Source organism: Onychomys torridus, chromosome 11 (assembly GCF_903995425.1).
Source record: "Onychomys torridus chromosome 11, mOncTor1.1, whole genome shotgun sequence".
Lineage (NCBI taxonomy): Eukaryota > Metazoa > Chordata > Mammalia > Rodentia > Cricetidae > Onychomys > Onychomys torridus.
Genome location: NC_050453.1, coordinates 3,376,735 through 3,390,951, shown reverse-complemented (window position 1 = coordinate 3,390,951; position 14,217 = coordinate 3,376,735). Strand labels below are relative to the sequence as shown.

Genomic DNA, 14,217 nt, shown 5'->3' with positions numbered 1-14,217 from the left:
CAGATGAGCCAAGAGCCAGCTAGACTCAGAGAACACTTGGGTGTGCTTCTAAAGACCCAGAGAACCATCACAATGTGGTGAAAGATTGTCGACTTTTTAGTGTAGTTTTTGTGTGCCATGAAAATCAGTCTCTAAGAAGGTGCATACAAACAGTCTGCGTTGAGAAAACACAGAAATGGTGCATTTAAAATGGAAAACTTACCTCTGAGCTCCTTTTGTTCAACAGTTCAGCCTACCAAGGGTCTTACCGCAAACAAATGCCATCTGTTTCTTCTTATCTAAGCTACAAAACCTGAGAGAAATTTTATGGTCTCTTTATGATAGGTAGCCCCCATTGTTTTCTCTTCCACAAAAAGGTACATGAGGTTGATTGAAGGGTCTTTATATTATCATGTTAAGCTGCCCTTTGTGAATTTTCCACCATATTTAGCACAGCTGTAAGGTCTTGCCTTATTCAAATGAACATAATAAAACGAAGTGGGTAGCCATCAAGCCCAAGTTCATTCTTTGGGTACCGTGGCTACTTCGTTTGTAATAGGACAGAGGACCACTAGACGGAGCTAGTGTTTAAGAAATCACAGCTCAAACCTGGGGGTTGATGTTATCCAATGTGAGAAATCCAGCATTATCTTCAAGTCACAGCTTATGCCAGTCTTGCCAAGCCATCTTCTGCTGGCAAGAGCCATTGCTTGGGCCATGTCCACGCAAGTAGATGAAAGGTGACATTTATAATGGCCTGATTCTAGTCACTCCAACAATGACATTTGACTTGGCACTTAAATCTTTCCCCCAGATTTATTTTATGAGTATGAATTTTGCCTGCATGTATGCATGTGTGCCATATCTGTGCCTGGTGCCTGATGGGGTCAAACAAAGGCATCAGATGCCCTGGAAATGGGGTTCCAGATGGTTTTGAATTACTGTGATAAACCCAAGTCTTCTGCAAGAGCAGCCAGTGTTCTTAACTGCTGAGCCCCCTCTCAGGCCCCAGCACAGAACTTTAAAAGGCAGTATCCTGTCCTCTGTCTAATTCCTCCAGTGCTCTACAGCTCTGAGGGAGTGCTTGGACAGAATTAGCTTTAGAGATTAAGAATCTGAGACAGGGTGTCTTTGCAGCTTATTAAGGTGTTTCAGGATGGTGAACCTAGGCATCAGAGGTCCCAGGGTCGGTTTTGTTCTTGCATTTTATGTAGGATCTTTGTCCAATCTGAAACTAACCAGTTAACAATCAATCCATCCTTCTGTGGGTACAGTCTCAGTCCCCTGCCTCACGCACAGCACAAAGACAGATACACAGTATGTGCAGCTGGAACACCCCTCTTTTCAGGGAACAAAAGGTCCGAGTTGTTTCTACCTGGGGTCTGCCCTGTGGATGCTCCTCCAAGCCATGGTTATGGCTGTTTAATTAAAGCCTGTTGTACTTCGGGAAGCCTTCAGAGGCAGGCCACCTCTTTGATGCTGGACAGCACACTTGTTTCTATTTTTAACCTCATACACGAATCTTAAGAGGTTGTGTTTTAGCTGGAAACCACAATGCGCTAACTCATGTTTTATTTAGTTTTTCTCTTTGGTAAAATGCTTGTTCTGTAAGAGCGGACAACAACCAGGTGGAAAGTGCCATTTATCAATTGAGTAGGCTGCACCCCGAAAGGGCTTCTGGGAGCTGAATCTGTCAGTCATCCTGCAAGTTGGCCCCCTTAGACACGTGGCTGATTCCTAGGGAAGCTGGACAAGCAGGCTAAGAAAACTTACAGAACGCAGGATGCTGTTTGCAGAGCCTGGAGATCCTGACTCCTGTCCGAAGCAGCGCAAAGGAAGAGTCTCACCCTCGTGTTCCTGAGACTCCTTGTAACCTTTTCAGGGGTGATTTCACTAAGAAAGCTGCTCACTTGTTCAGCACCCAGCCCCAGGCGCACTCTGGACACACTTCCCGCTGCACCCAGAGGGTGCCGCTGCAGTCACAGCGTTGCCCCGCGGAACGCGGCTGCGACTGGGTCCCTGCGGGATGCGCGCTCGGTAGGGGGCGCCCTGGACCGGCTGGCTCCCTCCGCCCACGGGAGGCGGCCGCGGCGCACCAAGACCGGGGCACTCGAGCGCACAGCCCGGCGGGCCGCAGCTGGAAGGTGCGGAGCCTGGTGAGGGCGGCTGCGGGACTGCCGCCCCTGCGCTCCGGGGCTGCGGGGCACATGGGGCGTGGGGAGCTGGGAACCATTGCGGGCCGCGTGCCCGGCCGCCTGCTGCGGTGAGACACGGCACCGGACACCCCTAGAGCCCGGGCAGTAGGGAGGATGACCATGGCTGGGGGCCGGCGGGGATTGGTGGCCCCGCAGAACACGTTTCTGGAGAACATCGTGCGGCGGTCCAACGGTAAGCGCTGCTTCTGGATTTCGGTTGCCCAGGCGGGTTTGGTTTTTTTTTTCCCCTCGAGTACGGTGATTGCAGACGCCTCCTTGCTCCGTGCCGGCAGATGCAGGGGCCTCTCTCGCCCGCCGGCCTGGGAGGTGGGCAGGGCCGGAGGAAGGCTTGTGCGCCCCATCTCTGGAGGAGAGATACCTAGGCGACACCTTTGGGGCCTTTTCCCGCGCCCTCCCGCTATCCTCTCCAGGAAAGCCTGGCAGCTGGTGAGCAAAGTCCTGGGAAAAGTGGCTGCAGGCTGGCCACCTTCGAGCACTGCGTTCCTGATGCGCACTGCCCGCCTCCCCGTGGAGGCTTCCCGGAGTCCCAAGGTGCCAGGGAGGCCAGAGCTAGCTGCAGAGCGGGGCCACTCAGGTCCTGGCCCTATTCGGGTTCAGGGATGTGCCAACTCCACCTTCCATACCCTAAGCAGGAAAGTGTGACCAGCCAAAACGCTTTGGCCGGGGTTGTCTTATTCAACCCTGGCCAAACAGCTAGAGCTGATGGCTAGCTAGGGTCCGATGGTTTTCCTGGACTCAGCTGGGAAGCAGAGGGCACAGGCAGGAGCGAACTAAGTGGTCCCAGGCACACATCTGATGTATTTCTTTTCTTTAAAACCCGGTCAGTCTTGTCTTCCATCATCCTCCAGACTCTCCAGTCTATCCATTACCCAAGAAACCTGAGCACAGCAAGAGGTTTCCCTGTCTTTACCGACAGCATGAAGCGCAGGGAGGAGAGAGTCCTACTATGACGGATGGAGAGGGAACAATTTCCAACACCTTTAAACGCAGGTTTTACAGTTTCCTTTGGTTTAGCGTGAAACCCGGGAAGCCAAAGTCCTTAGGAACCCAAATGGAGCAATCCAAACCTTTTTGACCTGAGCCTGCCACCTGAGCTAAAAGTGCGCGCATACACACACATACACACACACACACACACACACACACACACACACACACACACACACAGTCCTGGAATTGGGGAGTTGCTACATACACCTGTTCACCAGGCTACCCGGGGCGCTCTCCTTTCAGAAGCAGGCAATGTTCTCCTGTGGAGAGGCTGTGAGGACCTAACTTAAGAGCTGGGTTTTAACCATGTAAACATTATGGCATGGAGCCTTGGAACTTGGCTTGAAAATGACAAGCTTCCAGCTGAATTCAGTTAGGATTTAAAGGAAGGGGGTGAAAAGTGACCTCTGCCTCTTAGCCATTCTCCTTAATTAAAAAGCAACTCGCTTCTATAAGAAAAAGCCTCTCTGTTACAATAGCAAATCTTACATGCTCCTTAAGCGCTTTCTTAAAAATGATCCCACCTTTATTGTGTGTCCCTTAAGATAAAAGTACTAATTGGCAGTCACCTTTTCCTCCGGGGTTTTAAAGGGCTGTTCAGAGAGAGGTCACAGTCATTACCTCTGTGTGTGTGTGTGTGTGTGTGTGTGTGTGTGTGTGAGAGAGAGAGAGAGAGAGAGAGAGAGAGAGAGAGAGAGAGAGAGAGAGAGAGTTGATTGCTAAATGGGCAGCCACAAGGAATGCTCCTGCCATAAAAAGCTGGAAGTAATCGTGGTTTAAGTTAGTGTATTATTATGGCTCTATTAACTATCCTGGTATGGGCACCATCTTGCAAGTTTGGGGACCCCACTGTGAGTGACATATAACTTTTGCACAGACACCCCGAACATTAGTGAGAAGTCTATGTCTTGGAGAGGAAGCGGCATCCTGTAAGTTAGAGGGGAAACTATCTGTGGTGCACTCTGTGGGCTGCAGCAGGAAGAGGATGCTTCATGCTACAGCGAGGGCTGCCTGGGTTTATGGGGAGCCAAAAACTCCTACAACTGACCTCCTGGTTAGTTGATCTTGGTGCCATTGCCCGAGTAGAGGTAGAATGTCGATAAAGCAAGCAGCTTGGAGTATTTTTAGCTCTGGCCCTTTTATCTCAGCACCTGTTCCAACAGCTTGATTCCCATCAACTAAAAAGGAGCAACACAGACAAGCTGAAGATCCCAGGGGGTGGGGGTGAGGAGGAGACGGGCTAGAGGACCTCTTAAATATGCTGTTTTAGGGTAAAGAGTGCTGACTTGAAATATGGAGTTTACAGTTTTTAGTGATCATTTCCTAACAGTACCCGAATGTGAATGACTAAATATTGTGAATGCTAAGAAATATTTCAATATCTGCCTGCATTGTATTTTACCCTTATATATTTATTGTCAGCTGGGAGGTGGTGGCACATGCCCTTAATCCCAGCACTGGGGAGGAAGAGGCAGGTGGATCTCTGTTAGTGTGAGGCAATCCTGGTCTATAGAGTGAGTTCAAGGACAGCCAGGTCTAGATAGAGAAACCCTGTCTTGAAAAACCAATACACACACACACACACACACACACACACACACACACACACACACACACACACTTTCTTGAAACCTGGCAACCTATTTTTGGTCATCACAACATTTAAATAACATTTACCTTTAAATAGCAATAATCCATAGTCACCTTATTAGGAATTTCACCCCAGTGGTCCTGTGTGATCTTTCTATTTCTCATCCATAGAGCAGCAAACTGAGTCCTATACTAAGTGGCCTGTTCACTGGCTGGTTGGAGGTTCCTGCAGCTGGTGTTTACTAGAGGGTACCATGGCTTTGTTTCAGTGTTAGAGATCAAAGCCAGGGCCTTGAACACGCTAGGCAAGCGTGTACCACTGAGCTATACCAGCCTTCAGGCAGCTTCTTGTATTTTATTTTTTTTCTCTGCTTGGGAAATGTTTTTGCCATCTCTATAAGAATGGCTGAGAACATGCAAAGGGGGTAGAAATGGCGCTGTCTGGGGTGCCTTGAGTACGTGGTGTTTGGAATGTGCCAGAGCTGTAGATGGCACTGGGCTGAGACCCTGCTTAGTCTGGCCGTTCTTCCTCACCACTGTGGATGGGGCCCGTCCCGGCAGCACCTCTACCCCTGGAAGGGCAGAGCTGAGGAGAGCCCCGCCCTGCCGTTGAAAGGGCACCAGGAAGCCTTATTCCCTGCGTTGCTCTTGCAAGAAGCAGATTTCCCAGTGGAAACGAAACAAAATGTTATATCAACAGGAACAGCATCCATGTTGGCCGGCAGCCACACCACCACATCCAAACAGAACAACAGGGCAGAGGAGAGCCCAAGTGCATTTAAGAAGCTTGGGCCTTTTCACCTTTGTAGGCTGAGGGGCTCCAATGTGCATGCACCCCTCAGGGAACCCCGGGTCACTTTCATGAGCCTATGCACCTCAGGATCCAACAGAAGAAGAGCGGGCTCCCCAGTAAAGTCAAGGAGCCAGGAGTTCTGTGAATAGTTCTCAACAGTGAGAAACAGCCTTTGCGGAATGGGTGGGTAGATTGGGGTCCAGGCAGCAGGTTGTAGCGATTTATCATTTATTGATGATTTACAGGACATAGTCATTGAACCCTGGGGATAGATGGCAACAAGAAACCCTCTGACTCTTAGTGAATTTGTTGTGTGACTTTCCCTGGGGACATGATAGGTCCCGAGAACAGATAAAAATCTGGAGCATATTCCAGCCTCTAAGTTTGTAAGTGCATGGAGTAGGGGTTAATTACTAGAGCAGGAATGACCCCCAAATAGCAGAATCCCAAAGGCCCACCCCACGGGCGATCATGTGACAGCTGCTTCCCTGAAGTCCCACCCAGTCTTCCCACCTATGGACTCCATGTTCAATGGAGACAGGATGCCACAGCTGGGTTGGGCACTGAGTGGCTAGAAGAGCAGGGGAGGCCCTGACGCCCCACACTACTTTCTCTGATGCAATATTAATAGGTTGGATCGTGTGAGGGTCTCTGACTTCAGGACAGAGACAGCCATGGGATGCCTGGAGGGCAGAGTGCTGCAAGAAGGCCACGTCCTAGCCAATCTGATCCAAGTTGTTGCTTCTGTTCTCCAGCAGTGGCTGGCAGCAGTGGTTATTTAGGCCTCTCGGTATATTAAACAAATAAAACACTTTAAGGTGTTTACTGAAAACTAGTTTAACTTTCTTGGGTTGCTTTTGAGTAGAATATGAAGGAAAGATTTGATAAGTATCTATGCTTTGGATTGTTAGCTGTTAGCAGGAAAGATTAATACTCCACACTTGATGAGAGTTTGCTCATGATTGCATCAACCATCATTTAAAATCCTATTGGTGAGCTTGCAAGATGGCTCAGCGGGGAAAGAGCTTGTCAGACAAGCCTGACAGCCTAACTGGATCTGCAGTAAAAGGAGAGAACTAGCTTTTAAAAACTGTCTTCTGACCTCCATGTGCACTCTGTGGTACACACACACACACACACACACACACACACACACACACACACACAGATGTACAGAGACACACAGGCACACACAACAGATACAGACACACAAACACAGAGACACACACATACAGACACACAGACACACACACAGAGACAAACACACACACCCCCTCTCTGCTCTCTCTGTTCATGGCAGGAAAGTGCTCTTCCATACACTTCTTGACGATTGCTTAAGCCTACAGTGCCTGTTGTCAGAAATTCACTGAAGCAAATAAGAGAGCTGTCTCAGAAAGGCTGGCAAACTGAGGTGCCAGGAATCTCCAAAATTTTATTCTAGATGGGCCCATTCTCAGCAGAACATATGTTTTCAGGCTTGGGAAACCTGTAGCTAACGGTTGTAGATGCCTGTGAGACTCTGTCCACATCAACAGGAGAGAGACGCAGCACATTTTGGTACAGATTTATGTACACGTGTAATTTACAGACTGCTAAGTCAGCTGTGTTTGTGTATAGTGTTAAGATGGCTCAGGTTGTTGATATAATTAGTTGGCAAACAGGATAGGCACCGTAGGTAATGTTATGATGTCTCCTCATAGATGTGTGGAGCCGTGGCAATATTTGTGAAACAGAAATTAGGGTAAAGTATGTGTCTGAGAGGGGGCCTATTTTTCTGTACAGTCAGTGCTCAGGTAACCTTCAGCCATCTTCCTCTAAAGCATTAAAAACTTGACTGTAGTGATGGATGTTAGCTAGGAACTAAGAGCCTGAAGTCCTGTGATGTAGCCAAGACAATAAAGGCTCCCAACACCACAGCTTTAGTAAGCTCTACACATCTTAATCACCCATTTCAAAACAGCATCTGCATTTGGGAAACACCATGGGCTTTCTTCTTCCAGATGCCAGGTCTTCACTGCAGCAGGACCTCATATCTGGCTCCTTGAGCACTGCCTTGAAGCTTCCCAGTTCTTTCCCTCTCAATCTTTAGTTAATGGCTTAAAAAAATGCATTTAGAGTCGGCATTAGTTATTTATCCAAAGGAAACCTTCTCGTGGGTAGACAGTCATCTATGTATGCTAGTAGTTGCTTTGTTCCTGTTTCTTTAAGTGGCCACGACAGTAGTTGAGGAACATGAGAATTAGACTCCTGGAATCTCATTTCTGAAAGACGGTCTGCTGAGCTCCTCTTCAGTATTTAGTTTTCTCCAGAACATTCCTCCTGCTGGGTGTCCACCATTGGGGGACATTCACTCTTTCCCAAGGAATATACTGTTTTTAAGCAGCAACCACTGAGAAGTTCTTTCCCGCCCGCCCTTCTCCCCTGCTCTCCCCTGCTCTCCCCTGCTCTTCTGCTGCTGCTGTTTGATTTCACTTGACAAAGTCTCACCATGTGTCCCAGGCTGCCCTTGAACTCATGACTCTCCAACTTCAGTGTCCCCTTCCTTCTCCATGGTTGGGATTACTGGTACACACTTGTATGTCCAGCTTAAGTCCTGTCCTCAGTGATTCTCCTCATTCATAGCTGGTCCTATGGTATAAAACAGGTCCAGCCCACAGCTACATATATATTCATTTGAAAAATCTTTATTCTTAAGTATTTTAAAAATGGTTTAATATAATAATTGAAATACACACAAAGCAACTTTGTGTGGCTTGTCAACATTTCTTTGCAGAGTCCTGTGCCATCATTACCTGTGTGGGGAGGCAGATCAGCCAGTGGTGATCCACAGACTCTGAGAGCCTTCCTGGCCCTGGCTTCTCTGCCCCTTCCCATAGGGAGCTGTCTCCTGACTTTATGGCTGCTCTTTTTTCCTTTCCCTCAAGTTTCACCAGTTCAATCTGTCTTTTGATCAGGGCAGCTTAGTCTGTCTGCATTGGGGGTGTTGCATGCATGGGCCGTAGGACACAAGTTCTTTGGTTAGCTGTGGATCCCTTGGGGTTGCCTGTCTGGTCCCTTTTCGTTCCTTGATATCTGACAGTTCATAGCGTGGCCACATTTTATGTGCCCGTTCTGATGCTGAGGGACATGTGGGTTTCCAGTTTGGGGCTATCATTCTTGCACCAGCATTGGGACCTGTGACGTGTGTTTCTCTTGGGGATACACCCTGGCTGAGTGTGCTTCTCTGCGGTAGATGCTGCAGAGAGTTGTACAAAGGGTTTGCACCAGTTCATACACCCTTGCCCTCTGCAGTGGGCGAGGGGTCCCACCGCTCCAAGGCTACACTATTTGGTATTCTCTGGTTTTTGCTCAAACAATCTAGTAACAAGTGTGTGGGGTCATCTGGGGCTATTTTCCTAACGAGCACGTGGCCAAAATGAAATGAAAACAAAACTTGTTCTTGTCCTGTGGGAAGCTTAGACATGGAGTGATTTTAAACATTCTCATGTGTGTGCGTCCTCACATGGCTGTGAGTGACCTGGAGACGTCACCCTAAAGGTCATGTGCAAAGGGCGCAGACAAGGCTTGTGGTGTTTGCTTTGCTTTTGTTTTTGTTTTTAGTATGTGTGTGTGTTTAGGACATTAGTTTTCTCGTATTGAGATGCATCTCAATCTCAGGGGACAGAGATTGCGTAAGAACTGGAGCTGAAGGGTGAAGGCATCAGGGAACACCACTCAGGGAGCACCACTCATTTGCTCACTTCCTCTTTAAGGACGTCTATCGTCTTCATAAAGTTTGTTTTAAGGTTGTTTTCTTGTGCTTCAGCTGTGTTGGATTATTCAGGGCTTGACGTGGTGGGATAGCTCGACTCTGGTGGTGACATATTGCCTTGTCTGTTACTGATTGTGTTCTTACACTGGCGTCGAGGCACCTGGGTTTGGGGTGATTATAAGTCTTTCTTTTCCTGAAAGAAATAGTAAGAAGTGAGTGACAGGAGGGGTCAGACTCAGTGGAGGGGCGGCTGGAGGGGGAGAGGGCTCAGGAGAGTGATGGTCATAGGAGCGTGAAGACCTGACTTCAAACCCCCAATGCCAGCATAAAAGCCCAGCACAGCAGTATGTGCTTGTAATCCCAGCCATAGTGAAGACAGGAGGATCCTGGGTCTTCTGGCCATCTGGTGAGCTCCAGGTTCAGTGAAAGACTCTGGGGGAGGGGGGGGGGGAGGAGGAGGAGGGGAGGGAGACCTAACATATGTCATCTAAGTGCATATACAGACACACACACACACACACACACACACACACACACACATGCACACACACGCACACACACAAACCATATGCATAAACACACAGAAAATAGTCTCAAGAAAATTAAAATGCAAAGGCTAGCTTGTGACTCAGTTTCATAACTGTGGTGAACCTCCGGTGGCCTGGATTCTGTGCCTGGGAATTTCAGCATGAGGGAGACATTTGTGCCTCTGGGTCTCACGGAGAAGCCACGACAAAGCCAGACACGAACTATAAATCTCTCCAGAGGTCTGAGAGACTCTACCGACTCAATACTCACTGCGTGTTTCCTCTCCAGCACGCGTCTCACCTAGGGGTATTCTTGGCTCTTATAACTCATTTTTGTGAGGTTGGATGTGTGATGGCCAGATCGTGTTAAGTCACTGAAGAAAAGATTGCAGAGGGTGGGAAGATTTGCTTCCCAGGGGTTGTAGCTTCCTTTAAACACTTCCTGCCTCTGGCCCGCCACTGCCCTGGCTTTGGGGTGCTCATGGACTGGTGCGATTCTTCAGTGCACCTTAGATCTGGGATTTGTTTGGTGCTCTGGTTGTTGTCTGTGCTAATAGAGAGCTGTCCATCCAGCTTCAGCATCCCCCTGGGTGCCCATGGCCTCTTCTGTAACAATCAGATTGTGTAGATCAATGACAAACCACTTAAAGTCCTTCTGAGTGGGTGTCACTGCATTATGTCGGTGTCAGTCATCTTACTCACACTCAGGTGACAGCCCTTTTGACTAGCCCTGTGTTGCATAAAACTCATGTTCTGAAGTGAGCGGAGTCAATCCCACCATTATCAACGGGATTAGTGAGAAAGAGGGCTGGAGACCAGCACACCCACAGCTATCCGGCTCTGCAGTGTTTCTCGGGTGTTTCTTTGTTTTGTTTTGGAACCCGGTCTTGTTACAGAGGCCACCATGTCACTGGCTATCTGGTGCAGGGGCTTCTGCAGGAAGACAGGGCCTCTGCTTCTCTCTTTCCTGGAAGTCTGGGTGTTCTCAGTGTGCTGGAGTCAGCGTAGGAAAGATAAAATACTAGCACATGTCACTGAAGTCCATGTCTTAACTTTACCCTGTGTTAAGAGTTACTTAAAAAAGTACATCTTAGATCAGAGCTTCACTTCTCAACCATGACAAAGAAAATGTGGTTAATTTGAGTGGTAAGACTGTATTCCAGCCAACTGTGTCTGTGTGCAAATATTTAATTTTTATTTACATTTATTTTTGTGTGTGTGCATGTCTGTGCATGTGTGTGCTGTAGTGCACATGTGGAGGTCAGAGGACAACTTTTGAAAATCAGTTCTCTACTTTTTGTTTGTTTGTTTGTTTTTGTTTTCTTGTTTTGTTCAAGACAGGGTTTCTCTGTAGCCTGTCCTGGATCTTGCTTTGTAGACCAGGCTGGCCTCGAACTCACAGAGATCCACCTGCCTCTGTCTCCCGAGTGCTGGGATTAAAGGTGTGTACCACTACTGCCCTGCTGGTTCTCTACTTTTACCACGTAGGTTCCAGGGATCAAATTCAGCCAGCCTTGGTGGCGAGCACCTTTACTCGCCTGCACAATTGATTGTAATTTTAGGTTTTTATATTACTTTTTTGTGTGTAGCTGTCCTGAAGGCTTGGGGTTTCTACATGGACCAGAGATCTGTGTAATGTTCTGTTTGGATTGATAGGTCCACTGTCTTGTCTTCCCAGCCTTTCTGTGTCTTGGAGGCTGGCCTGTGTAGATTACAGCTGCTGGCTCTGTTGTTGACTGGTAGCTGGCTAGCTTCATCTTATGGAGTACTCCATGTGAGATTAGGAGGCTCTGTCTGACTCTCCGTGCCTTTTCTCTGCAAATGCACAGTGAAAGGCTGCTTTCCTCTGGTTAATGGTTACATCCTTGCATCCGTGGGGTTGTCTCACCAGTAGCTCCTGGGTGGGGAGCTTCTGGGAAGGCTGCACAGATGTGCACAGGGTGCAGCTGTGTGCTTCTCTTCCCCACTCCTGGTCTGCCAACTTCACCTTGGAGTGTGAAAGCTGCTGTGGTGGGCACATCTACACCTTTGGAGTTGGCAAAGGCTGTAGACCACTTTCCTTTCCCAAGGGTCATCTTGCTGCCATTCTGCCTCCTCCATCTCACACCTTGCTCCTTTCTGAAACATTTCTTAAGCAGCCATCAAGCACGCTGTCGAGTGGCTCAGAGTTCTTGGTGAGACTGGCCTAAGGAACCAGCGGCTTGTTCCGTGGCTAAGTCAATTTCTCAGCCATTGTACGAACCCGTATGTGCTGTGTGGGTGAGCTCGGTGAGAAATGTGCCCTGACTGAAGTGCTCCTTTCTACATCCAAACACTCAGAGGTATGGCCCAATGAAGGCTCCATGTTCTGGCTTGATGAAGCCCTTTCACACTCTTTTCCATATTTTCTCAGCTTTATAATCTCACATGTCAAAAGAGAACAAAAGTGGAGTTTATCACAGTCACCAGATGCTAACTAGCATGAGTTACAGTCACCTATGGCAGTTAGTAGTTATTATCTAGACTGTGGGCCACAAAAAGTAGTCTTTCTTAGCTGTATGCCAAAGATTTAATATGCATCTTCTTTGATCTTCCTTACACTATTCGGTGGGTGTAGCAGAAATCTTAACAGGTCTTATTAATAAAATCAAACCTGAGGCCAGTTATTGGGGTGAATGCTGGAAGATCAGAGAAGCAGAACAAGCCACAGCTACCTCACTTCGCCAGTTCCTCAGCTGATCCTGTTTCTTCAGACTGGAAGTCTCTGAGTCCTCATCCAAATGGATCTCAGCTGAACTGCTGCTCAAAAGCCTGAAGCTTAACCAGACTAGTTCCTGGTTTTCACGCTTTCTGCTATCACTTCCTGGGATTAAAGGCGTGAGTCACCATGTCTGGCTGTTTCCAATGTGGCCTTGAACTCACAGAGATCCAGACAGATTTCTGCCTCTGGAATGCTAGGATTAAAGGCGTGAGTGCCACCATTTTCTAGCCTCTGTATTTAGTGGCTGTTCTGTTCTCTAAGCCCAGGTAAGTTTATTAGGGTGCACAATATATTGGCGAACAAAGTACCACCACAGGTGGGAGCTGTTTGAAGATGTGACCTAAATCAATGTGGGTTAATTTCTGGCAGTAGACTCTTTAGAGGCTTAAGAAGCAAAGTCTCCCATCTCCCATCTTACTTAGTGTGAGGGTTAGTTCCAGTGGTCAACTTGACATACCCCAGACTTATCTGGGAAGAGGGTCTCAATGAGGGACTGTCTAGATTAGGTTGGTCTCTGGGCATGTCTGTAGTAGGTTGTCTCCATTGTTGAGGTAAGATGTCCAGCCTGAAAATGGGCAGCACAGTTCCCTGGGTCCGGGCCTTGCACTGTATAAAAGAAAGCTGGCAGAGCACCACATGTGCACACATCCATCTTTCTCTGTGGATGTGAGGTGACCAGCTATTTCAGTCTCCTGCTGCTGTGACTCCCCTGCTGTGACCGCAGCCCTAGAGTGTCTTATCACCTCAACACAAATGAGGAAACCAGACACTTTAGAGACAGGGCCCAGCTTCCTGTACCTCAGTGAATCCTCCAGGCAGCCCTGATGGATGTGACAGTTGGGGGCCCTGCTTTAGTGACAACTCCATCCATTTCTTCATGTGTGAGGTAAATGCTTGGCTTCCAGGCATGTGTGGATGGAGGGAAGGGCGTGTTGGGGTGACTTTCAGTCAGTGTCTTGTCCTACCCACATTTTACTCCTCTCTCAGTACTGTGGGTTTTGCCTCTGACCTACCCAATGACCCCTGCTGGGTGTCCCTGGAATTTTAGACCTGGCTTCCTCTGTCACCCAACTCTCTCTGTTCCTTTCTTCTGGATGAAACTGGAGAGTCCCTGTCCACAGGAGGCTCCCTTTTCTATGTCTTTCTCTAACTTTTCAGTCATCATTTGAGAATGAAGAGATTGGTGTGTCTGCCATTTTGAAATGGTAACATGCTTTTTCTACAACGAGGAGGCCCTGGGTTCTAGTCTCCTGTCTGGCCCTTTCCCAGCCATCCTGAATACCCAGGGGTTCACCCATGCCCCACCACTCCAGTTACTTTTCTCCTTGTCTTTGCATTTAATGTTTCTTTGTACCCTTCCCTTCTCGCTCACCTGTCCCCCTAATGCCTGCTCTCTCTGTGTCTCCTTTGGGAACAGAGAAAGGGGCGATCACTTTCCTGCCCATCACAGAGGGTCATGGCTCATACCCCTGTAACAGAAGAAATAGTTACAGGAGAAAAGCACAACATATTTATTCATGCTCGTGTGTACACGGGGCCCACACAGTACATGAGACTCAAAGGAAGGACTGGATGGCAGGAACTAAGTCCTGTCTTTATGAGGAGGGCAGTTTGGGAGAGGCCTATTGGCA

At 48.3% G+C, this 14,217-nt stretch overlaps 1 protein-coding gene across 2 annotated transcripts in view; it reads left to right on the top strand.

Annotated features, from left to right (window-relative positions):
• Positions 1 to 2,080: 2,080 nt before the first annotated feature.
• The window catches only part of Kcnh1 (potassium voltage-gated channel subfamily H member 1), a 309,683-nt gene continuing 297,546 nt past the window's right edge, over positions 2,081 to 14,217 (top strand). For both annotated transcript variants that reach the window (XM_036202710.1, XM_036202709.1), the window contains exon 1: positions 2,081 to 2,367. In XM_036202710.1, coding sequence (XP_036058603.1) covers positions 2,289 to 2,367 — 79 coding nt within the window. In that variant the 5' untranslated portion in view covers positions 2,081 to 2,288. The remainder of the gene's footprint in view (positions 2,368 to 14,217) is intronic.